The sequence below is a fragment of the Callorhinchus milii genome, unplaced genomic scaffold, assembly GCF_018977255.1.
Source record: "Callorhinchus milii isolate IMCB2004 unplaced genomic scaffold, IMCB_Cmil_1.0 Scaffold10, whole genome shotgun sequence".
NCBI classification, from domain to species: Eukaryota; Metazoa; Chordata; class Chondrichthyes; order Chimaeriformes; family Callorhinchidae; genus Callorhinchus; species Callorhinchus milii.
The window spans coordinates 16559245-16580986 of NW_024704751.1; the positions used below are offsets into that span (position 1 = coordinate 16559245).

The window sequence follows — 21742 nt, forward strand, 5'->3', positions numbered from 1 at the left end:
TTCAGTCATTACTCGTAGCTGCTGGGGAGCACTATCGTAGCCCATTAGTAAGTCGAAGCTGGAAACGTGGACATGACACAACAACGCTAGTAACTCATCGCCACACAAGCACTGACCTGAGGGGCAGAGAGAGAGAGAGAGAGATCAGACGCGTACTCCGGCTCACACTGAACCCCTGGCTACCGGGCCACACCCGGCCCGCGGGCCACACTGAGCCCCGGCCCCGGCCCCTGGCCACCTGACCCGGCCCCTGGGCCACACTGAGCCCCCCCCGGCCCCTGGGCCACACTGACCCCCCCCCCGGCCCCTGGCCACACTGACCCCCCCCCGGCCCCTGGGCCACACTGACCCCCCCCGGCCCCTGGGCCACACTGACCCCCCCCCCGGCCCCTGGGCCACACTGAACCCTCCCCCCCCGGCCCGCGGGCCACACTGAGCTCCCCCCCCGGCCCCTGGGCCACACTGACCCCCCCCCCCCCCCCTGGGCCACACTGAGCCCCCCCCCCGGCCCCTGGGCCACACTGACCCCCCCCCCCCCCGGCCCCCGGGCCACACTGACCCCCCCCCCCGGCCCTGGGCCACACTGACCCCCCCGGCCCTGGGCCACACTGACCCCCCCCCGGCCCCGGGCCACACTGACCCCCCCCCGGCCCTGGGCCACACTGACCCCCCCCCCGGCCCCTGGCCACACTGACCCTCCCCCCCGGCCCGCGGGCCACACTGAGCTCCCCCCCCGGCCCCTGGGGCCACACTGACCCCCCCGGCCCCTGGGCCACACTGACCCCCCCCCCCCGGCCCCTGGGCCACACTGACCCCCCCCCCCCCGGCCCCTGGGCCACACTGACCCCCCCCCCCGGCCCCTGCGCCACACTGACCCCCCCCCACCCCGGCTCCCGGATCACGCTGAGCCCTCGGGGCCGCCTGAACCACCACCACCACCACCACCACCAGCGGCAGCGGCGGCATCAGGAGCTCGAGCCCCCGACCGATCCCCCCTCCCGGACCCCCGGGGTAGAGAGAGAGAGAGAGGGAGAGCGCGCGCGTGTGTGTGTGTGTGTGTGTGTCTCCCTCTCTGCCGCTTCACGGGCGATCAACACCTACCGGACGGCGCGGCTCCGCCAACCCGCTGTAGGCCCGAGGCTGCCCGGGGGCGCACTGAGCATGCGCGGCGCCGCCCCCTCAGCCCCCCCCCCGCCTCCTCCTCCCCTTCTTGTTGTTGTTGTTGTTTGTTTGTTTGTTTGTTCTGTAAAAAGTTAACTGTAATTTCTTCCTTTTTTTTTGTGTGGGTGGTGTGGTGGGGGGGGGAGTGGGGGTGGGTGGGGTGGGGGCTGGTGGGTGCGGGGAGTGGGGGTGGGCGGGGGGTGGTGGGGGGTGGGGGTGGGCGGGGTGGGGGGGTGGGTGGGGTGGGGGGGTGTCAGAGACTTGTGTCAAGACACGTGCGGGACCCGCCCGCCCACCTCCGCCGTGGCTCAAGGCGTCCCCCACCCACACCGGGAAACTCCGGAGAGGTTCTCGGAGGGGAATGTGCGCTCTCTCTCTCCCCCCCCCCCCCGGGGGAGAGGCGTCCTGCTTAGTTAGTTCCGGAAAGTATGAGGCGCAAGGTTGGCAAGAGCCGAGAATCTTGGGGGTGGTGTGGTGGTTAGGGTGGGGGGGGGGGGGAGCGTCGGGAGCAACTTCTGGGAGTCTTAACCAACTCACACCGCGAGGCTTGTCGTCGATATCGCTGTCTGGCCAGCCTTCCCGCTGCTTGTCCAGCCAGGACCACCCGACCCGTTAAAGAGCTTTGGCCTCCAGTGACCGGTCTCTGCCCTTCCACGTCCTGTTGGAAGGGCTGTGCTGTTCATCTGCAGTGCCTTGGGGGTAATTAGTTCAGGCAGCCGCTCTCCCCTCCTCTTGGAGCATCAGGTCCGGGACAACAGACCTTGTGGAGTCCTGTAGCTCAGCTTTGCAAGCGAGACACCTGAGTTCAATTCCAGGCAGAGGGCGAAACCTTGGGCAAGTTTCCTTACTCCACACAGAGCCTAATAATAATCCCTCCAAACCAAAAACAATAATAAAAATTGGTCATTTTCAATCTACGACCGTTTGTGGGACATTGCTGTGCGCAATTGGCCGCCGCGTTCACCCACAAATTAGGCAATTCACATTACAGTGCGTTTGTGAAGCGCTTTGGGACGTCCTCCCGACGTGAAAAGTGCTATATCAAATGCAAGGATTATTATTATTATTAACAGGTGATCACAGGCTGTCCTGTGCTCACAAATGCACTGGAACACTACCGTGTGACGCGGGGTGGGGGCCTATGGTCTGCTTTGGCTTCAGGTGAACACGCCTGAAGGCATCAGAATCAGTTGGGAGCTGTGCATTGACGCGAAGGATCCAGCTATCCCACGGTCCCCCGATAATTAAATAAATACACTATTCCGCAAGTTTATACAAATTGTTTTTTTCATGTACAGCAAAAAATTACACGTCCTTAAACAATCAGTGTTGCTGCCAGTTTACTGTTCTCCAAATAGAAAGAGTGTCATTCAGTCTTAAATAGATATCAGCATTCCGATGAGTAGATGTGCAGTGTCTCCAGGTTGAGCACAAAGCCATCCCAGGGTCAAATTCTGGTCTGTGCAGAGGAACTGTTCTGAAACAGGGCAGGAGTTAGGCCGAGCTAGTGAGAGGTCAAATTAGCAAGGATTCCCACTCCTGATCACTGGACTCCCTCACTCCAGGTGCAGGTACACATCAGGTGGAGAACAGAATCATCGGCATGATGCCCCCATGAACTAATAGAATTCAATCTTCATGGTCAAGACACAGACATGAAAATTTTTTCCAGGGTGCCAGAGGCACTGGTACCCACAGAATGTACCTCCAGTGTATAAAAAAAATTAGAAACGTGTTTGGGGGGAGAAAGTTGTAACAGAACAATTCCAACAAAAAGAGAAGAATTAACAAATCACAAGAATTAAGATTTTATTTTGAATGACGATTGATCTCTGGTGACGGTGCTGTAGGGCTGGCAGTTTCTCACTACAATGCGACTGAGTGATGTGTGACATGTGAACCCTTTACAAAGGCAACATCCTCTCTGTATTTCATGCTGGTCACCGGCTGCCTCCGAAGCAACGTGTCGCCCTGATCAATACTCTCAGGCTGGTCGTAAATAGTTGAAATTATGTGACTGGTTTCTCTGCGCAGCCTCTTTGCTGGTTGGTATCTCTGGAGTTTTTCTCCGTGGTACCTGTACAACAAACGCAACATTTTCAGTCAAGAATAAGTAAAAGCAGAGTTCTCAGTGAGACAGAATTGTGTGGTACAAGGCTTATCCATTGGGATGGACTCTTTTATTTCAGGAATCAGAGTAGAATAAGGTATATCGAAGAGGGCTAAGAATCCAGCGCCTATAGAGATGTAGCCTCTCCCAGGCACAACATTCAATACATTGACAGTTTGGAGCATTCAAGAACTACTCACATTGTTACAAACATTCTGCCCCTAAATACTCATTCACTGTAATCACCTTGAGTCCCGCTCAGACATTACATACCCCAGTCCACGTTTACACTTTGGATGCTGTCCATCGTTTTCCAAAGCATCAGCCATCCCTGAGCTACTGGAGCCTAGGCCAAGACCCTCTGTCCATCCCTGTTTTTCCATTTCCTTCCTGCCAAAACCCTGGAAAAGAAGGACAGATACTGCAGTGTATGAGTGTCACCGACACAGCCAACTGGTATAAATACTCAGTGTGTGAGACACATTCAGGAACAGTGTACACCCTTACCTTTGTGTATTTTTCAAAGCTCCCAATACGCAAGGTCTGCACAGAGCCAGATTCCAGACCCTCTCTCAAACGCTGCTCCAGCCTCATCTGTACATAATCCCGGGAATCTTTATCCCCTCCACCTGTCAAGAGTTTAAAACATTAACTCAAGTATTTGTGTGAACTGACCACAAAATATGGATGGTGTCCATTGGAATGGAATCTTTCTCAAAAATCAGAGTAGAATATATCATATCAATGAATCCTGCACATTTCCCAGTCTCAACATGTTGACAGTTCAGAAAATTCAAGAGCTACTCACATTGTCACAGAGCACACAGATGGTACTCTAATCTCCCTCCACACACTCTGCTTTTATATAGGGATTATATTGTAATCCCCCAATTCCCTTACAGTTCCGCCTACGTGATCCCTACATAACTGTCACACTCACTGCATCTCCGTTTTGCTAACACAAACTTCATTGATATACAATACAAAAGGATAATTGATGTACCAGTAGTGCATCAGTAACACTCAGCCACACAATGAACAAATCACCTTGAAATGCTGGCAAGGCCTAATATTATTGCATTTGATACAGCGCCTTATCACGAAATTGAGATGCCTCAAAGCACTTCACAGAAATACTGTAAAGTGGATTGACTCGGTATTTTGTGGGCGAAATGCAGCAGCTAGTTTGCGCGCAGCAATCTCTCATATTCAGCTATGAGTAAGTGACCAATTTTATTTGGGGGATTTGTGGACAGGACACTGGGAGAAACTCCCTTCTCTTTTTGAATAGTGTCATGGAACCTTTAACATCCATCTAAACAGGTAGACGGGACCTTGTTTTAAAAGTCTAATCCAAAGGATGGCACCTTCCAAGAATGCAACACTCCCACAGCTCTGCATTGGTGTATCATGTTAGATTAAGTGATTCCAAGTCCCGACGTGGGCTTGAACCCACATCCTTCTGACTCAGAGCGAGAGCACTACCAATGCGCCAGCCTAATATACATGTGGCTAATTCACGCATAATGCTTTCACCGACCCTCACATAATCAGGCCATCTCTTGACATCCCATAACAAAGTGGGAAGGAAGGGTGGCTATTATTGAAAAACAGTCACTAATTCCACCCATTCATGCAGACTCAAATGCAACAGGGACTTCACATGCTCATACCTTTGTCATAGTAAACGCTCATATCCACATCCCAGTCATCCGCAGTTTCCTCATCGAAATCTGAAAGACAGTGACAGACCGTTAGCGTGACGTCACAGAATATAATAATAATAAGGACCCATCACAGAATCCATCCCTCCCTTGAGGTCTGAAAAGCCCTACCTCCTTCTTCCTGCTGCCAATATTGTGCGTCAGTATAAAATACCAAGCCAGATCCTCCCTTCTCCCACTTGAGTTCAATCTCTTCTTCAAACAAGCGCTCCTTTGTGCGTTCTTGCGTTGTGACATCCTCGTGCAACGCCTCATGCCTCTCCCACTCCTCGCACGAATCTTCGTCCTGTTGCACCAGTGAACACAATACAAGAGAATCAAACAGCAAGTCAGTGGGATGAACAAAAGATTTTGGAAAGACCTCCATCCCCTCTGTCTGAATATTATTCCAAATTCCAGAGCACAAAGGTTCCTTCACTCCAATGTCTAGATCAAGTCCCATGGTGTGTATGTAGAATCATAGAATGTTCAAAGCACAAGACACAATTCAGCTTCTCATATCTGTGCTACTGCTCGTTCCCCAACTAGTGATATCTACTCTAATCTCTCACCAAACCCCCATGTTCTACACCTCATTATATCTCTGATCCTCTCCTATCCCCCTCTGCTCAGCTGACAGGCTTGCTGCATGTCCCTGCCCCTTCACGCCACCACCGTTGGCCGAACTTTCAGCTTCTACGCCCCTATTCTATATGGAACTTGCACCCTCTCTTTCTGTTTTTAATTTCGCCTTGACACCTACCTCTTCGACAGTGCCTATGGCTACCTCCACCTTCCCCCTTGCTCAGCGTCCAACCCCATTTGCTCTCCCGAGACATTAATCTACTTGAAGGGCGCTGTTTAAATGCAAGTTATTGTTGTAGTCTGTTTGGTAACATTGCCAAAGTTGGTTTCCTCCCCTTTACTTGGTGTCATCCAGAGGTAGAGCGCTGCTCAATCACACTGTCAAAAGCTTACATTGTCCGAATGAGGTTCAGCTCCTTTTTCCTCTTCCTGCTCTATGCTATCTGGTAAATGGCCATTTTCCACCTCTTCCCGCTTGTCATTGTGCCAGAGTGGGAAAAATGATGTACTCCTCCCCGAGATCTCTTCTCCTGTAGCTGTGTAAATAGATTCCTCTTGTTCCAGCAGTTCTGAGGTCTCATACTGGAATGGTACATTACCATAACGTCTGTTGGAGCTAGTTTTAGGGAATTTTAAGTCCAGTTTTGTGATGATGCGAGGTGGCAGCCTGCAGGCCTGGATCAGCTCTAGGAAAACTCTCACTGGTGTTCCCACATTCCCATTGGGCATCAGAGCAGGAGGATTCAACTCTGGCAGTCTGGACAAATCGTGTTGTGTGAAGATCTCGCTCTGAGCCTTCTTATTCTGCAACTCCAGTTTAGTTTTGTAGGGGAAGAGGTTCAAATCTATTTTGAATGAAAAATGTTTTTAGAAGTGTATTCAAAGAGAAACAACTTAAAATTCCATACAACAGAGATGTAACAACTGCAATAGGAAACACCATTCTTCCCAATGCAATACACTCAACCCAACTAAAAGTTGGGTTTTTGCTCAAAGATAGCAATCAAATTATACACCAGCCGCTGCCCGGACACAACTGACACTGTGACTATCTAAATATTTTTCTTCTTCAGCCGGGTGTTCAACACACGTGGAAACCCATCACCATGCTTAAGAGTATCTTGCAGGATTAACAAGAATCCCTGGGGAGAAACCAGTCTGCCTTTCCATGTCCTGCTGATAAGCCAGGCTGACCTGGGCTGTCGTTTGCAGTGTTCTGGGGATCTGCCTGACTCAGGAACTGGACTGTTGAGATCACCACAGAAGATTCTGTTGCTAAACATGTCACCCTGGAGACAGTTCTGTTCCAAGGAGGCTCCGCTTACCTCCCCACCAAGGAGGATAATCACTAAATGGTCATTTGACATCGGGCAAACACTGGTTTGAGCCCTAACGAGGTGGATGGGTACCACAAACTCTCTGCGAGCTTCCCGGTAGGCAACACAGCTCACCATGAAATAATAATAATAACCCTTGCATTTCATATAGCGCTTTTCACGGCTTCTCGACGTCCCGAAGCGCTTCACAGAATATACTGTAAAGTGAATTGACCGTATATTTGTGGGCGAACGCGGCAGCCAATTGCGCACAGCAATGTCCCACAAACAGTCGTGGATTGAAAATGACCAATTTATTATTGTTTTGTTTTGGAGGGATTATTATTAGGCTCTGTGTGGAGTAAGGAAACTTGCCCAAGGTTTCGCCCTCTGCCTGGGATTGAACCCCAGGTCTCTCGCTCGCAAAGCGAGAGCTCTAACCACTGAGCCACAGAGACTCCGTGTCACCGTCTTCGTGACCACAGCTCAGGGACACCCTTTCAACAACAACAACAACAACGACAACAAGGTTACTTTTTGTACAGAGCCTTTCACGTCGGGAGGACGTCCCGAGGCGCTTTCCCACTGAACGACGGCTCCCGGCCGCCAGCGGCGGGGGTACAGCTTGAGGGAGCAGCAGCGGTTCGCCCCTCTGCTGCCGCACAAGCAACAACAACAACAACAACAAGATTCCATTTATAAAGCGCCTTTCACGTCAGGAGGACGTCCCGAGGCGCTGCACAGTTGGGTCAGCAGGGGGGGAAATGGTCAGGGTGAGGGGAGGGAAGGGAGGGGGCGAGGAGGGGGGAAATGGTGAGGGTAAGGGGAGGGAAGGGGCGAGGAGGGGGGAAATGATCAGGGTGAGGGGAGGGAGGGAGCGAGGAGGGGGGAAATGGTCAGGGTGAGGGGAGGGAGGGAGCGAGGAGGGGGGAAATGGTCAGGGTGAGGGGAGGGAAGGGAGGGGGCGAGGAGGGGGAAATGGTCAGGGGGAGGGGAGGGAAGGGAGGGGGCGAGGAGGGGGAAGAGAGTCGAGAGGGGAGCTGAAGGCTGAAGGTCAAAGAGAAAGGCTGAAGCGATGAATTCCGCGGCTTTTTTTAAAAAAAAATCGACGTTACCCGCCGCCTCTGCCGCTCTCACCCTCCGAACCAGGCAACGACTCCGCAGCCAGGACCCGGCCCGGTCCACCCACTGGCGGCCGCTGTACATGTCGATGAAGGCCGAGGCCCTGTGGGCGGGGAGGCTGACCACACAGCAGCAGCAGGAGGAGGAGGAGGAGGAGGCCGCCGCCGCCCGGGACCGGGTCCGCCCCGGGGCCTGGGGTTGCGGTCGGTGCCGATAGTGGAAACACGCGAAGCCGCCGCTCTCTGTGAACTGCGAGAAGTAATTCCTGAGGTCGGCGGAGCGCAGGGCGCGCGGGATGTCACAGACCGCCAGACAGACGCAGCCTCTCGCCGCCATCTTTGATCCTGGCGGAGCGCTGGCGGCACATGCGCACAGCTCGCCCGGCGGGGGCGGAAGGGGAGGGGTTGAACGGTACCATCTTTGATCCTGGCAAACAGGGCCGAATTGGCAACTTGTCTCTCGATCGCTGGGGGTGTACGTTAGTTTCTCTTTCCCGGCAGCGTCGTGAGACCCTTTGAACTCAAGGTCCGAAAACTTTGCACCTTGGAGTATTGGACAACATTTTTGAAAAAAAAAACTACACGATGTAAAATACTTGACATAAAATACCAGCGATGCCCGAGAGGGGGAATTGCAGTGCTGGGGGAGCGGCTATGCTGTCAGTGGTGCCAACCTTCAGATGAGACATGGGGGTGGGGTGGGGTCGGGGTCGGAGAGGGTCGAGGGCAGCGGGGGATGAAGATGACCGAAGGCGCGGTCTTCAAGGAGGCACGGCGGGAGGGGAAGAGGCGGAGGGACTGCGGGATGAAGGTCCAGCGGGCAGGGGCGGAGTGGGCAGAATAATAATAATAATAATAATAATCCTTGCATTTGATATAGCGCTTTTCACGTCGGGAGGACGTCCCAAAGCGCTTCACAGAACACACTGTAAAGTGAATTGACTGTATATTTGTGGGCAAACGCGGCAGCCAATTGCGCACAGCAATGTCCCACAAACAGTCGTAGATTGAAAATGACCAATTTATTATTGTTTTGGGTTTTGGAGGGATTATTATTAGGCTCTGTGTGGAGTAAAGAAACTTGCCCAAGGTTTCGCCCTGACCTGGAATTGAACTCAGGTCTCTCACTTGCAAAGCGAGTGCTCTAACCACTGAGCCACAGGACTCCAGAAGGCCCGCCCGTCAATGGTGGGGCGATCGAGGCGGGGGGATGGAGGCGGGGGATGTGTCGCAGGATGGAGCCCGCCGAGCAGAGGTTGGAAGTGGGTCAGGAGGTCGCGGTGGTAGGGGGAGCAAAGCCATGGAGAGCTTGGAAGGCGAGGACCAGGATCTTGAGCTGTATCCTGTGTGTGGTGGGAAAGCCAGTGGAGTCGGGACTTGTACAAGGTTAGCTCTCATCCAGCGCTTTGGGATGTCTTCCCGACATGAAAGGCGCTCTATAAGGGTAATTTTGTTGTTGACGTCTGACTTACAAACACAGTCACTATGCTTTATAGTAACTCCTGCAAAATCCCTTAAGGTATTTTGATAACTTCATAAGCTACTATATCTAATGCAAGTATTTTTTAATAAAAAAATAAAATGTGTAGTTTGATACAGCAATGTTGCATTTGGTTGCAGAATCATTGCTGCTTGGAGAGGGAGAGCGGCCGAGGTGGCCGGTGTTGATTTTTAAAGTCTCTGAATTCATTGCAATGGTGTATTTAAATTCCTTACTCAGTAATACCCAACATATGCAAAATACTTTTATTTATGATAAAAAATAAATTAATACAAAACAAATTGTTCACAAAATGGAGGAGGTAAAATCACAGAGGAAAAGGAGTAGATGAGAGAAGCAGCAGTACCCTAGCTGTTGATCTCACTCCCACCCCCGTTCTTCATTGCTTGGTGTAAAACATCTGGATAAGCAGCTGGTTTATTTCAGTGCTCCCAATCACAGGCCTGAAAAAGAGCTCAGTGACAACACCAGCGCTGATGGTTCTCAGTGCAGATACAGTGAGTAAGATAGGGGCTAAGCGGCTTGTATCCTTAGGTTGGAGGGGTACTAGGACCTCATGGAGCACTCGCTGGGCTTCCCTTTGCAGGCTCTGGACGTATAGAGTAGCTTGTAGTCCTGGCAGGTCTGGAAAGTACATTAATATAAGAATAATTATCCTGCATTTTAATAATAATAATCCTCGCATTTGATATAGCACCTTATCACAATCTTGAGACGTTTCACAGCACTTCACAGATTATACTAGAAAGTGAATTGATTGTATATTTTGTGGGCGAAACATACTCTTTTACACAGTCTTTATATGTTGAAAGTGTCAAAGTGCTTCACAGGTAATTGCTTTCTACTGCATATTTGTAGGCAAATAGAGACTTTACCAATCAAAGATAATATACAATAATCCTTGCATTTGATAATGCACTTAAATAATAATAATAACAATTGTATTTGATATAGCACCTTATGTCTTCGAGACGTCTCAAAGCGTTTCACAGAATATACTGTAAAGTGAATTGACTGGATATTTTGTGGGTGAAACGCGGCAGCCAATTGCGCACAGCAGTAGCCCAACATCATATCTTTGAAAAGTCTGTATAATTACTCTGTATTTTGTAGGTGAATACCACAGCAAATTTGCACACAGCGTGACTGGAGTGAATGACCGATTGTATTTGAGGGCTTGTTGGCTAGGACACTGGAAGAAACTCACTTCCCCTTTTTTGAATAGAATCATGGATCTTTATTGCCCATCAAAAAACAGAGAAATGGGACTGAGGTTTAACATCTCATCCGAAAGATGGCTCCTCAATTCAAGTGGAGGAACAAGCACCAGCACCACAAGGGCCAGATGACCTCTTTCTGCAAGTTCTTTAAATCTGTATCAAGGTCTGCAGGCCCTGCATGCATAGGCAGCACCAGAATAAACACCAGTACTCACCAGCACTGAAGAGAACAGCTCCCTTCAGGTAAGCAAACTCCTTGGGTGTTAGGTCCAAATCCCAGAACTTGTTCAGGCACAGTTTTATTCTCTGCACATCAGCTATGGAAGGTTGTGTACTCTCAGCTCCCACCACGCCAGGTAGCTCTTTTCCATTCAATAGGAGTCTTTTGAGCAAACTTTGCACTGGGATCTCAACTACCTCAAAATTCACTCCCTCCTGAGCCAATCCCAGCAGGAAGAGAGGGGCCCAGCATGACCCCAGCAGCAACAGCTGGTCCTCTTTGGGTAGATGGTGGAATGAAGGGAGATTCTGCATGAAACTGACCGTCTTCACGAGTACCTCAATGACTGTGGGACAGGTGATGTGGGGAGTCTTCAGACACACCGTCCTCTTGATTTGACAGGTACAGCTGTGATGAGAGAACTGGGAGTGTGGCTTGACAACAGCCTGCTGGCTGAGGATATTATAGAGGATTGCATTCCGTCCATACCTAGAGGCACAGTGGCACTTATCAAGCAACATGTTGACACAAGCCATGATCCGACCCTTAACTTCTCAAAATCCAGAAGCTCATCAGTGGCCCGACGGATTACTTAAAATCTGATTTTTTTTAAAACTTGAAATAAAACTACTAAGCACTTTGTTTCCAAGTCCAGGGTAATTGTATTGTACTGCACCCTACCATCCCTCAGCATAGAATCCTAACCACACACTGGTTTCCACAGTATTTATACAGAGTTTTCATTCAGTAAGTCAGATGACCTTGGCCTCAACCAACAGCCGCTTTCATTGAAAAACAAGCTGGCCATGACAAATTGGCTTGGAGATTGCCTCTACTCAGGCAGGCCACAGATAAGTTTCCTTCAATGAACCACAGCTCAGTGGGATTGAAGCACTCTTATCTAGATTATCTGATCTCATGTAGACAGCCTGTAAACACAGCCTGTAAACCCAACCTGTACCAGGCTGTCAAGGACTAGAGGTAATTACACACTGAGAACTCGTGTGTCAGTTAGGTTCAGTGGTAGCACTCTCTCCTCTGCGTCAGAAGGTTGTGGGTTCAAATCTCAGATTGGTACTTGAAATCATATAGTCTAAACTGACACTGTAATGCAGTTCTGGGGGAGTGTTGCATTTTTGGGGATGCCATCCTTCGGATGAGACTTTAAACTGAGGTACTGTCTTGTCTGCCTGTTCAGGTGAATGTTAAAGGCACTATTCGAAAAAAGAAGGGTCCCAGTGTCCTGACCAACAACTCCCCCAGATAAAACAATCATCGTTTCATGGCTGTTTGTGGGATATTGCTGTACACAATTGTGCTGCTGTGTTTACCTACAAATTCACAATCACTCCATAGTAATCCCTGTGAAGTGCTTTGAGACATCCTTCCGACATATGTTGCTAAACCAAATGCAAGATTATTATTAATATTAATAAAACCAGCAAACTACCGCCTGTCAGTTACAGAATGTAACTTCTGTCTATATTTAGATAAGATGTTTGCTGCCACACCTGAGGTAATGTGCTTGTAAACCAGAGTGAACCCATCTTGTGATGCAAACTATTCATTTTGAATGAAATTACTTAACTTACCGTTCTCTCACTCAGACACTAACTTATTTTCATTTTATTCATACCAGAAAGGCTCTACAGCTATTCCCCAAATGCTGGACCCTAACTGAGATTCATTATTGGTCTGGCCATTACTACATGTCTCCTCCCTGAATACGTTTGCTCAATCTCTTTGTAAGACTTTGCTTTGTATATTGTCTCAGAGGGTATAAAGGAAGAACCGGGTGTAGAATCTGCTCAGCTCATAATCTCTCCACCACCAGCCAATCCAGGTCAGGCCTCCCTCAACGCCAAGGCTGCAAATCATCTGGATAGGCCTGTGTTTTAGTGCATATAACCTGTCAGTGGTAGTTCACTCTTGCAAATTGATGTTGTTGTTGAAACCATCGCTATTGTCCTTGTAACTGGCTCATGCTTGTGTCAAATCCCTTCACTCTCTGGCACCTCCCTACCTCTCCGACCTCCTCCTCGCTCCCCATTCCACCATTCGGCGCCTCCGCTCGACTGGCACCGGCCTCCTGCTCGTCCCTCACACCCCATCGGCCCCACCATCGGAGGTCGCGCTTTCAGCCACTACACCCCAAAACTCTGGAACACTCTCCCTCAATCCCTCCCTCCCGCCTTGCCCCCCCCCCCCCCTTTCAAGTCCCGCCTAAAAACTTTCCTCTTCGACCGTGCTAACGGCCCCCCTCGCCCCCGGCTCGAGTCAGGCTCCAATACCGTTAAGCGCTCTGAGACGCTACCCTGCGTGGAGGGTGCCACATAAGTGCAAGTTGTTGTTGTTGGTGGTGTTTGGTTGTTGGGGCGCGATTGCTTGCTGCTATCTGAGGCGAGGTCGCTCAGGGCCTGATTGGTTTGCGGCCCTAGTTGATAGCTGGCACCCAGTTCAACACTGACTGATCGTACGTACATAACACTCCTCACCAGGATAACGTCTTGTGGGGTTGGTGGACGCGACACTGCATCGTTCCTGGGATGAGATGTTACTGTAATGTACATTGTGCCGAGGCAGCCTCATCAGGTGGGCGTTAACGATCCAGTGACACGATTGGACCAACAGAAGGGCACTCCTCTCAATGTGCTGAACAGCAATCAATTTAACAGTCACTTCTTGGAATGAAGCTCTCCGCGCAGCCCGTGTTTATGGGCCCGGTTGCTAAGGGCCCGGTTCCCGCGGCCGCCACCTGAAGCGGAGGGAAACCCTGGTCCCGCCCACTTTCCTCTGATTGGCGCGGCGTCGGGCGTCCCGCGAGCGCCGGTTGCTGATTGGCTCCTCGGACTGCCCGTCAGATCGCTGACCCCCCGGAGTCAGTGTTTCCGGGTCAGCACCGGCCTGCAGCGTGGAAGCATCCGAGCCGCACTCCGACAGACAGCCATGGGCGACTCGGCGAGTGAGGACCGCTTTGACGGGATTCTGCTCGCTATGGCGCAGCAGCACGAAGGAGGCGTCCATCAGGTGCTTAACGACGGAAGGAAAGGAAATCCTTTCAGTCCCGTACCTCACCCAGAGCTTCGGCAAAATGGCTGTGTCTGGTTGGTGGGCTGTTCGGAGGGGAAAAGGACTGTGTGGGTGAGGGGGGTGAGGACTGTGTGTGTGTGGGGGGGGAGAGAGGACAGTGTGGTGGTGGTGGTGGGGGGGGGCAAGAGATGACTGTGTGTAGTGGGGGGTGGGGGAAGGGAAGGACTGCGTATATGTGGGGGTTGTGTTATTTGTCACTGATGATAATAGTTTCCCTGTTTAATATTAAACAACATAAATGTTACTTCGGCTTATTCTCTCGTAGCTCGTGGACACCTTCTTCAGTTTCTTGAGACGTAAAACTGACTTCTTCACTGGTGGAGAGACCGGTGCAGCTGAAAAAGTGAGTTGCAGTTTGGTGTATGATCTCCCCTCTCCCACGCTTTTGATGGTTATACTCAACTATACCTTTTGAGAGAATGTTTGAAAGCACTTTACAAGGACTCAGGGACCTGCGCTGCGATAACGTGCAATTATATAGTGCCCTTCACACCGGGCGGACATACGGGAGGGCTGGTATAGGTGGCCGAGATTTTTATGCACGCAATGAAAACTCAGGAGAGGGATTTGGAAAGACAGTTCACAGAGTGGCGACAAAGTGTTGAAAGCTCTCACTGATGGTGTGGTGGAGCAGAGAGAGTGGCTGGGGCAGTAGGGTTGCAGGAGATCACAGAGATCAAGTGATGCAAGGCCTTGGCGACTTTTAAAGATGAGGATCTTAAAGTTGATCCTCAGTGGGGTAGAGAGCCAGCAGAGCTGCAAGACTTTGGGTTCACAGAGCCTAGTTGGGAGAAGACGTGTTGCTGGATTATCAGTCATTCAGTGCAGTGGTACTGGGCAGGGCCAGTAAACCTCTCGCCCCCTGTGTGAAATGTGAGAGATTTACTGGCCCAGTAGTTACACACAGTAGCAGGAACACACAGGAGACTTCAACCATGAGCCATCACCGTATAGAGCAATAGGTGTTGTGCAGCTGCACAGGATGAGATGATATATGTGCAGGTACCACAGGGAGAGGTGTGGGTTTTAGCCCCTCCTGTGGCAGGTGGAACAGACAGTTTTGTAGGTAACCGTTTATCACTGGTGATTTTTTTTCCCCCTCAGTTGGTCACTGAGACATTCAAACGTCACCACAAGTCAGCCACAGAGGCTCAGAAAGAGAAACAGGTAAAGCAAGAAAAAGAGAAGAAGGAGAATGCAGAAAGAGCTGCACGACTTGCTGAGGAGAAGAGAAAAGTGGAGCCGGAGCTGAAACAGCCGAAAATTCAGGAGCTGACAGAAGAGGAGGCGGAGAAGCTGCAAAGGGAGATTGACCAGGTGGAATGATCAATACTGGGCAGAAACCTCCTGGAGATCAGTGATGTGCCAGATTAATGCTGACCTTTTGTGAGCTGGTGCTCTTGTAGCCGAGAATTGCCTCTGGGGGTGGCAATTCATAAGTTCTGTCCCTGAAGTGCCCACGTGTCTCTGGGACCTACGTTCAGGCTCCTTCCCATCATCAACACTATAAACTAGAGAAACTTAGAGAATTACACAATCTTTGATTGTAATGTGTTGGGAAATGGATAGGAGGATTTCTTCTCTGATTAACCCACAGTTCCAGCAGAGAAAATATCCAGCCTATCCATAGCCTGAATATGGAGGTACTGCGGCTTGCAACCCAGCTGTTTTCTCCCAAGTTTCTTTGCTTTCCTGAAGTGAATTCTGGTTGCCTGTTTGACCTACCAAATGGCAGCACCCAAGTCTAGTTGGGGAGGGGGACAGGTATCTGTAAATGATTCATTCTTGGGGAACCTTCTTCCTAAGGAATGCAGCTTGATCCTGTGATTCACACTAGTATTGGCTGGGATTTTGCTCAGCCTCCCTGTTGTCTTGCCCAAACACACTGTTAGGATCTAACCACTTCCTATTTACTTTGTTTCAAATGTAGAAAAAGCAAGATGTACAAAATGCAGCAGAGACCAATGGAGAGGAGAGCCCAGCTATCCCTGAGCCCAAGCAGGTAATGTGCTGATGTGAAATGTAAAGTCACTCCAGGACATTTTATCTGCAAGTTTGGAAAATGTTCCAATTCCACAGTAAAATTATTCCAAAACAAACCCTTTTGTCTAACCACAAAGTTACTGAAATGCTGCTGATCTTCAGTGAAAGAAAAGTTTCAATTAACCTGAGCGTGATAGGTTTGGTCTTTTGTATTTAATGTTCTTGTCACTTTACAGACAGAATCGGACTCCGATGGGGAAGAAGATGAGAAAGATAAAGGGAAGCTGAAGCCTAACTCTGGGAATGGAGCAGATCTACCAAACTACCGCTGGACACAGAGTCTGTCAGAGGTGGATGTAAGTGGCACAGTCAGTCTCTCCCAGTATGTTCTGTTCATTTCATGCAGGCTCTTGATGCTAATCTTAAAGACTTTTCCACCCCTGAAAAAGCTGTTAATTTCTTGCCCTCTGCTTCCTCTCTCAATGAGGGCCTTTTTCGAAAATAATAATGATAATAAGCCTTGCATTTGATATAGTGCCTTATCGTGTCTTCGAGACATCTCAAAGCGCTTCAGAGAATATACTGTTAAGTGAATTTACTGTATACTTTGTCTGTGAAACTCGAAGCCATATTACGCTTAGTAGTGTCCCACAAACAGTCGTGGATTGAAAATGATATGAAGGTGTGATGGTATTATAGACGTGCCTAGTTCTGTTCCCTCTCTTGTCCCCACATGACTACGCAGCCATGTTGCGGGTTTTAAAGGAAGTGGAGAACTGCTGAGGTGCCTGAAGAGGTTTTGTATAAAATCTAGGGAGAAGAAGCCAAGGTTGGTATAATAAAACCAAGCACAAGGTCTGAGAAACGGGTAGTTACTCAGTCAGAAGATGGCTACGGAAACATTGCAAGGGAATAACCTCAATTTCTGGTTAAGTGCTTTGGGCAAAAAAAGTCTCAAATGTTTGGTCCTGGAAAGAGCAGATAGTGAATAACCGACTGACCTTCTGTTGTGTCCTGCTCCTAGCTCTTGATTCCATTCCAAGTCAACTTCCGGTTGAAAAGCCGAGACCTAATTGTGGAGATCCAAAGGCGCCATCTGAAAGTCGGACTGAAGGGGCATTCACTGGTGCTGGATGGGGAGCTGTACAATGATGTGAAAGTGGAGGAAAGCTCTTGGCTGCTGGAAGATGGCAAGAGCATCAACGTGCATTTAGAGAAGGTATGTTGGAGGGGAGAGGTGGAAGAGATGTGGGATAGGGTGGGCTGGAGCTAACGGAGGAGTAGGGAGGTCGTGTGGCCGATCTTCCTTTACTTTTGTGACTGCACGTTTGTTCTCCCGTGTTTCTGAGGAATGTTTTCGATTTCGTCATCAGATTAATAAAATGGAATGGTGGAATAAGATTGTGACAACAGACCCAGAAATCAACACAAAGAAAGTGAACCCAGAGAATTCAAAGGTAAGCACGCGGCAGAGTGAGTGCAACGACAACAACAAGTTGCATTTATATAGAATCTTTCACAGCGGGAGGACGTCCAAGTGCAGTGTAAAAGAGCAAAATACTGGGATCCCATGACGTGAGCAGGAGCTTGTATGTATGTCCTGGAGTCCTGTAGCTCAGTGGTTAGAGCGCTCGTTTTGCAAGCGAGAGACCTGAGTTGAATTCCAGGCAGAGGGTGAAACCTTGGGCAAGTTTCCTTACTCCACACGCCTAATAATCCCTCCAAAACCCAAAACAATAATAAATTGGTCATTTTCAATCTACGACTGTTTGTGGGACATTGCTGTGCGCAATTGGCTGCCGCGTTCGCCCACAAATATACAGTCAATTCACTTTACAATGTATTCTGTGAAGCGCTTTGGAACGTCCTCCCGACGTGAAAGGCGCTATATCAAATTCAAAGATTATTATGTGAGTCTGCCGCAATGCCGGTGTGTGTGTGTGTGTGTGTGTGGGACTGATCTCTTGATGCCTCTCCTTATGTCCCTGCAGCTTTCAGACCTGGATAGTGAGACGCGCAGCATGGTTGAGAAGATGATGTATGACCAACGACAGAAAGCAATGGGGCTGCCCACTTCCGAGGAACAGAAAAAACAAGATATTCTCAAAAAGTAAGTGCTGCATTTGCATAGTCATTTTAGAAAGCCTGTGCAAACTTTTCATTGGCACTTTCCAGGGTAAGTGTAAATAACTGAATGTGTGTGTTTTTTTTGGGTGGGGGTGGCAGGAGTTAGCAGGTGCATTATGTGGGGCCGGGTGGTTGGTGTGTTTAAATTTGAAGGGACTTAGATTTACGCAACTGCCCAGTTTGAGGTTTAGTGAACCTCAGGAAGACTAAATAGAGTGGTTTCATGTTGCCAAGAGTCTGAGGGTTTGTAAAGAATCAAAAGAGTAACATAATAAATTTTCAATCTTTGGAGAATCTGACCTCTCCTCCACGTGGAGCATTTCCCAGTCAAGTTGATCAATATCCATGTGTTGCAATATTATTTTTCAAAATCCAGGTGACCAGATAAGCCAAAAATGAACTTCCAAGGCCTGACCTTGGTTTTTCTCTGATTACCCAATTGTATTTGTTCTAAATAAAATGAATGGTTGGTTGTATTTTTGACTTTGATCAGCTCTGACCAGCTCCATTCTCCCACCTCTCTCCAAGTGAATGACAGTAGTTAAGTTGGTCTCTGATTATCTGCATGTGTTATTGGTTGTCACGTACTGGCCCTTTGGGAGTAAGTGGCTTCTCAATTGCAGCTGAAAATGTCACTGTCACTGATCGGGACATCACTGTGAGTAGAAATTTTCAACCCCACATCATGTAGAAATGGATAAGCCATTCAGCTCCTTGAGCCTATAAGATCATGGCTGATCTGTACTTCAAGTCCAATTACCTGCCCTTGCCCTGTATCCCTTTATACCCTGACCTAACAAATAGTTATCAACCTAAGGTGTGACAATAAAATTATACATTTATAAACCTCCATAGTATGTAAATCATGCTGGAGTAGATAGCGCTATTCCACACCTATGAGACGTTTGTATGTTTTATGTCTGCTGCGTGAGCAGCAACTAATCTTTGTGTTTAACTCTTACAGGTTCATGGAGCAACACCCAGAGATGGACTTCTCAAAAGCGAAGTTCAGTTAAAGGTGTCTTAACCTCTTTAGGGACAAGGGGAAAACAATAATTATTTAAGAGTTTCACAGATTTCTACTGAACACCCTCTGAGCTGAGCTTTGTCCCACTTGTGCATCTTGTCGTCCAGGTTACTCACTGAAGGTGCATGTTTCTCGTCTCGTCTGGGCAGCAGACTGATAGCTGCAGGGCAGTCCCCCAGCTTCTCCAAGCAGCTTGTGCGATCAGCTCCATCTATGTGTTTCCTGATGTATACAGGGCACTGAGTTTGACCCAAGCGGGTGATGCGGTTTCCCAGCTGTAAACACAACTGAACCTTTCATTATCTTCTTCCTTACTGGAGATGAACCAGAGAGTACTGAGGGAGACTTGAGCCCTCAGTCCACTAAGCTTATTTATTCCAGTGTTTACCATTGTGCCTCTATAACTCTTTTCCAATAAATATATCTGTGTTTATGTGTGAGATCTACCCCGCTTAGCAAGGATTAGAATCCAGTGATCCCCTTCACCATTGATAGTGAGGATGCTCTAGACCTTGGTCTTATACAGTTGTGCAGCTAGTAATGTACAACAGTAGCTTTCATTTCCCTTCACCCATTCTCTGGTTGCTTCTCATTTTGAATTTGAACCTCCCTGGTGTGTTCGTACCAGTAAGAAATTCCTTCTACTCGTGTATTGAAATGATTCAGTGAGTTCTATGCAAATTCCATCGAGCTAACTGCCTGCTGGGTTGTTGTTGGCTGCCGTCTCCTGTTCGGTTCTATTGTTGGAAAACTGTTTCCTCCCTCTCATGTGTTGGTTGCTCCCTAGCTGCCCTGGCTGTGCTAAGAGGTTTTTCATCCTTTGTTGGCATCCTTTGAAGGTTAGTTTAAAGATTGAGGTCATTGCTCTCCATTTCTTTGTCCCAATGTTTCCCAGTCAATAACACTGACTGGCTAACGCAGTGGGCATTGGTAGGACATCCTTGTCCACTATTAACATTTTTTTAAAGTTTGTTTTCATTGATGAACTTCCAGAACATTCATCTCAATAAACCTGATCTGCAGTTCTTGTATTGATTGATTTTTTTCCCTCTCTATGTGTACTCTCATCATAGAACATTCTAGAACATCTCTCCTCCAATTGTCAAAACTATTTCGCGTTTCCTCTAGTTGCCGAATTAACAATAACATACTTGTCATTGACCCCCTTTTTAATTTCATGGAAATTTGACACAAGGTTTAACTGAAGGTTATATCTCAATAAGAACATGAAGATTTTACTGTGGAGCAGAGGTCATCCATTGTTGCCTGGCAACATGTGGGTATTAGTGCTGAGGGTCCTAAGTCTACCTGGTGATGTTTTTTAAAATGAGAAGTGCTCGGGGAACCTGATATTTGTATGAAACACAAAAATCTAATCAAAGGACATCAGCTGGCAGCTTGTCTGTTTTCCACAAGCAATGGAAGGTCATAATACCTCTAGAATTGATTGAGGTAAAGGGGTGGGGGGGGGGGGGCGTGTGAACTGGTGGTGTATAGGCAGCTCCCTAACTGTTAAAGCTCACCCTGCATGCTCAGGCCTGGGCTTGACACAATTGACTGGGAGCCTGAGCTTGGGGGGAGGGGGTAAGAAGGAGCCCAACAAACATGGTGAAAGCAATCCATCTTAAATGAGGTTTTGAAGATGGGTGAAAGGATTCCTGCATGGCGTTCCAAAGAACAGCTTAGCCCACCTCAATAGCTGGTGTTGGGTGAGGGTCTCGGGCAGGGGCATGAAGCAGGCCAGGTGGGCAGCTGCCTAGTCTGCAATCAACTGGTGCAACCGTGGGGGCGGGGGGATGTAACACAAGGCTTCCCCCACCTCTGGAACGGCAGTCCACAACCAACAACAGCAGCATTTAAATAGCATCCTTCACATAGGATGTCTCGGAGTGCTGGAAGTCAGAAGAGAGCAGCTTGTGATAGATTGTTAATGGAAATCATTTCTGAGCACAGTCGGATTTTCCCAGGATCATTTGTGCTAACATCTTGGAGCTTGATGCTGACAGAGGAACCATTTGCTTCCCCAGCACGGCGTCAGCCTTTTTCCTAGGCCATATTCAGCTGGGAAACATCCCTTGTCCAACTCAGCCATTCCTGAGGAAAGGAACCCAGGTTGAGCTCAAAGCACATTCAGATAATGGGTGTAATGAGGTTATTTATACTTCAGTGGAAGTTGGTGAATGACCCTTGGACCAACAGTTGAACGATTGGAGCGCAGAGCCTGTCCTTGTGCTAATCAGCCACCTGAATACCGATGAACCGCAAACTGGGGAAAACAAGTTCGATTACTTCCTTTGCCAATCATTAAACAAACAGCTATGACTCCTGTGACTCCACTGAATGAGACGGAGCACAACCAACAGCTCCATTAGAACCTTAGATATTTTGCAGCACAGAAGGAAGACGTGGTCCATTGTGTCTGTCTGGCTCAGAGTAATCCTCAAGGGCAATCATTTCAGTCCCACTCTCCCAACTCATACTCCAGTTGCTGACTCTATTTAAGATACTTGTCTCATTCCCCCTTGAAAGTCAATATGGATTTTGCCTCAACCAATGCTCCTCAGTGGCACCGGCATTT

The 21742-nt window shown here is 48.9% G+C and overlaps 3 protein-coding genes across 4 annotated transcripts; 1 reads left to right on the forward strand and 2 right to left on the reverse strand.

Moving 5' to 3' along the window:
- Positions 1 to 2430: 2430 nt before the first annotated feature.
- On the reverse strand, positions 2431 to 8340 carry LOC121849795 (G patch domain-containing protein 3-like). Its single transcript, XM_042338915.1, has 7 exons — positions 7991 to 8340; positions 5953 to 6404; positions 5107 to 5281; positions 4945 to 5004; positions 3779 to 3900; positions 3545 to 3672; positions 2431 to 3238 (listed from the first exon to the last, which is right to left on the reverse strand). Exons 1-7 carry the CDS (start codon positions 8331 to 8333, stop codon positions 3028 to 3030), a joined length of 1491 nt encoding a protein of 496 aa, XP_042194849.1. The 5' UTR covers positions 8334 to 8340; the 3' UTR covers positions 2431 to 3027.
- A 1377-nt stretch (positions 8341 to 9717) lies between these two features.
- Positions 9718 to 11473, reverse strand: LOC121849780 (nuclear receptor subfamily 0 group B member 2-like). Its single transcript, XM_042338672.1, has 2 exons — positions 10933 to 11473; positions 9718 to 10121 (listed from the first exon to the last, which is right to left on the reverse strand). The coding sequence occupies exons 1-2, from the start codon at positions 11471 to 11473 to the stop codon at positions 9877 to 9879; spliced, it is 786 nt and encodes a 261-aa protein (XP_042194606.1). The 3' UTR covers positions 9718 to 9876.
- Positions 11474 to 13818: 2345 nt separating this feature from the next.
- Positions 13819 to 20189, forward strand: nudc (nudC nuclear distribution protein). Of its 2 annotated transcripts, XM_042338802.1 has the most exons (10): positions 13819 to 13964; positions 14293 to 14370; positions 15132 to 15344; positions 15958 to 16029; positions 16247 to 16366; positions 17035 to 17229; positions 17384 to 17467; positions 18002 to 18120; positions 19102 to 19193; positions 19235 to 20189. In XM_042338802.1, exons 1-9 carry the CDS (start codon positions 13884 to 13886, stop codon positions 19151 to 19153), a joined length of 1014 nt encoding a protein of 337 aa, XP_042194736.1. In that variant the 5' UTR covers positions 13819 to 13883; the 3' UTR covers positions 19154 to 19193; positions 19235 to 20189. The 2 variants fall into 2 exon arrangements, with proteins under 2 accessions (XP_042194736.1, XP_007893129.1); XM_007894938.1 differs by having other exon boundaries at positions 19102 to 20189.
- The last annotated feature ends 1553 nt before the right edge of the window (positions 20190 to 21742 follow it).

Coding starts and splice junctions, on each gene's coding strand:
- LOC121849795 (XM_042338915.1), bottom strand. CDS start 8,333: ATGGCGGCGAGAGGCTGCGTCTGTCTGGCGGTCTGTGACATCCCGCGC. Junction 6,405..7,990: donor GAGAGCGGCAGAGGCGGCGG/GTAACGTCGATT, acceptor CATTCAAAATAG/ATTTGAACCTCTTCCCCTAC. Junction 3,673..3,778: donor GCTTTGAAAAATACACAAAG/GTAAGGGTGTAC, acceptor CTTCTTTTCCAG/GGTTTTGGCAGGAAGGAAAT.
- LOC121849780 (XM_042338672.1), bottom strand. CDS start 11,473: ATGGCTTGTGTCAACATGTTGCTTGATAAGTGCCACTGTGCCTCTAGG. Junction 10,122..10,932: donor AGCTGTTCTCTTCAGTGCTG/GTGAGTACTGGT, acceptor TGTACTTTCCAG/ACCTGCCAGGACTACAAGCT.
- nudc (XM_007894938.1), top strand. CDS start 13,884: ATGGGCGACTCGGCGAGTGAGGACCGCTTTGACGGGATTCTGCTCGCT. Junction 14,371..15,131: donor AGACCGGTGCAGCTGAAAAA/GTGAGTTGCAGT, acceptor TTTCCCCCTCAG/TTGGTCACTGAGACATTCAA. Junction 16,030..16,246: donor CTATCCCTGAGCCCAAGCAG/GTAATGTGCTGA, acceptor GTCACTTTACAG/ACAGAATCGGACTCCGATGG.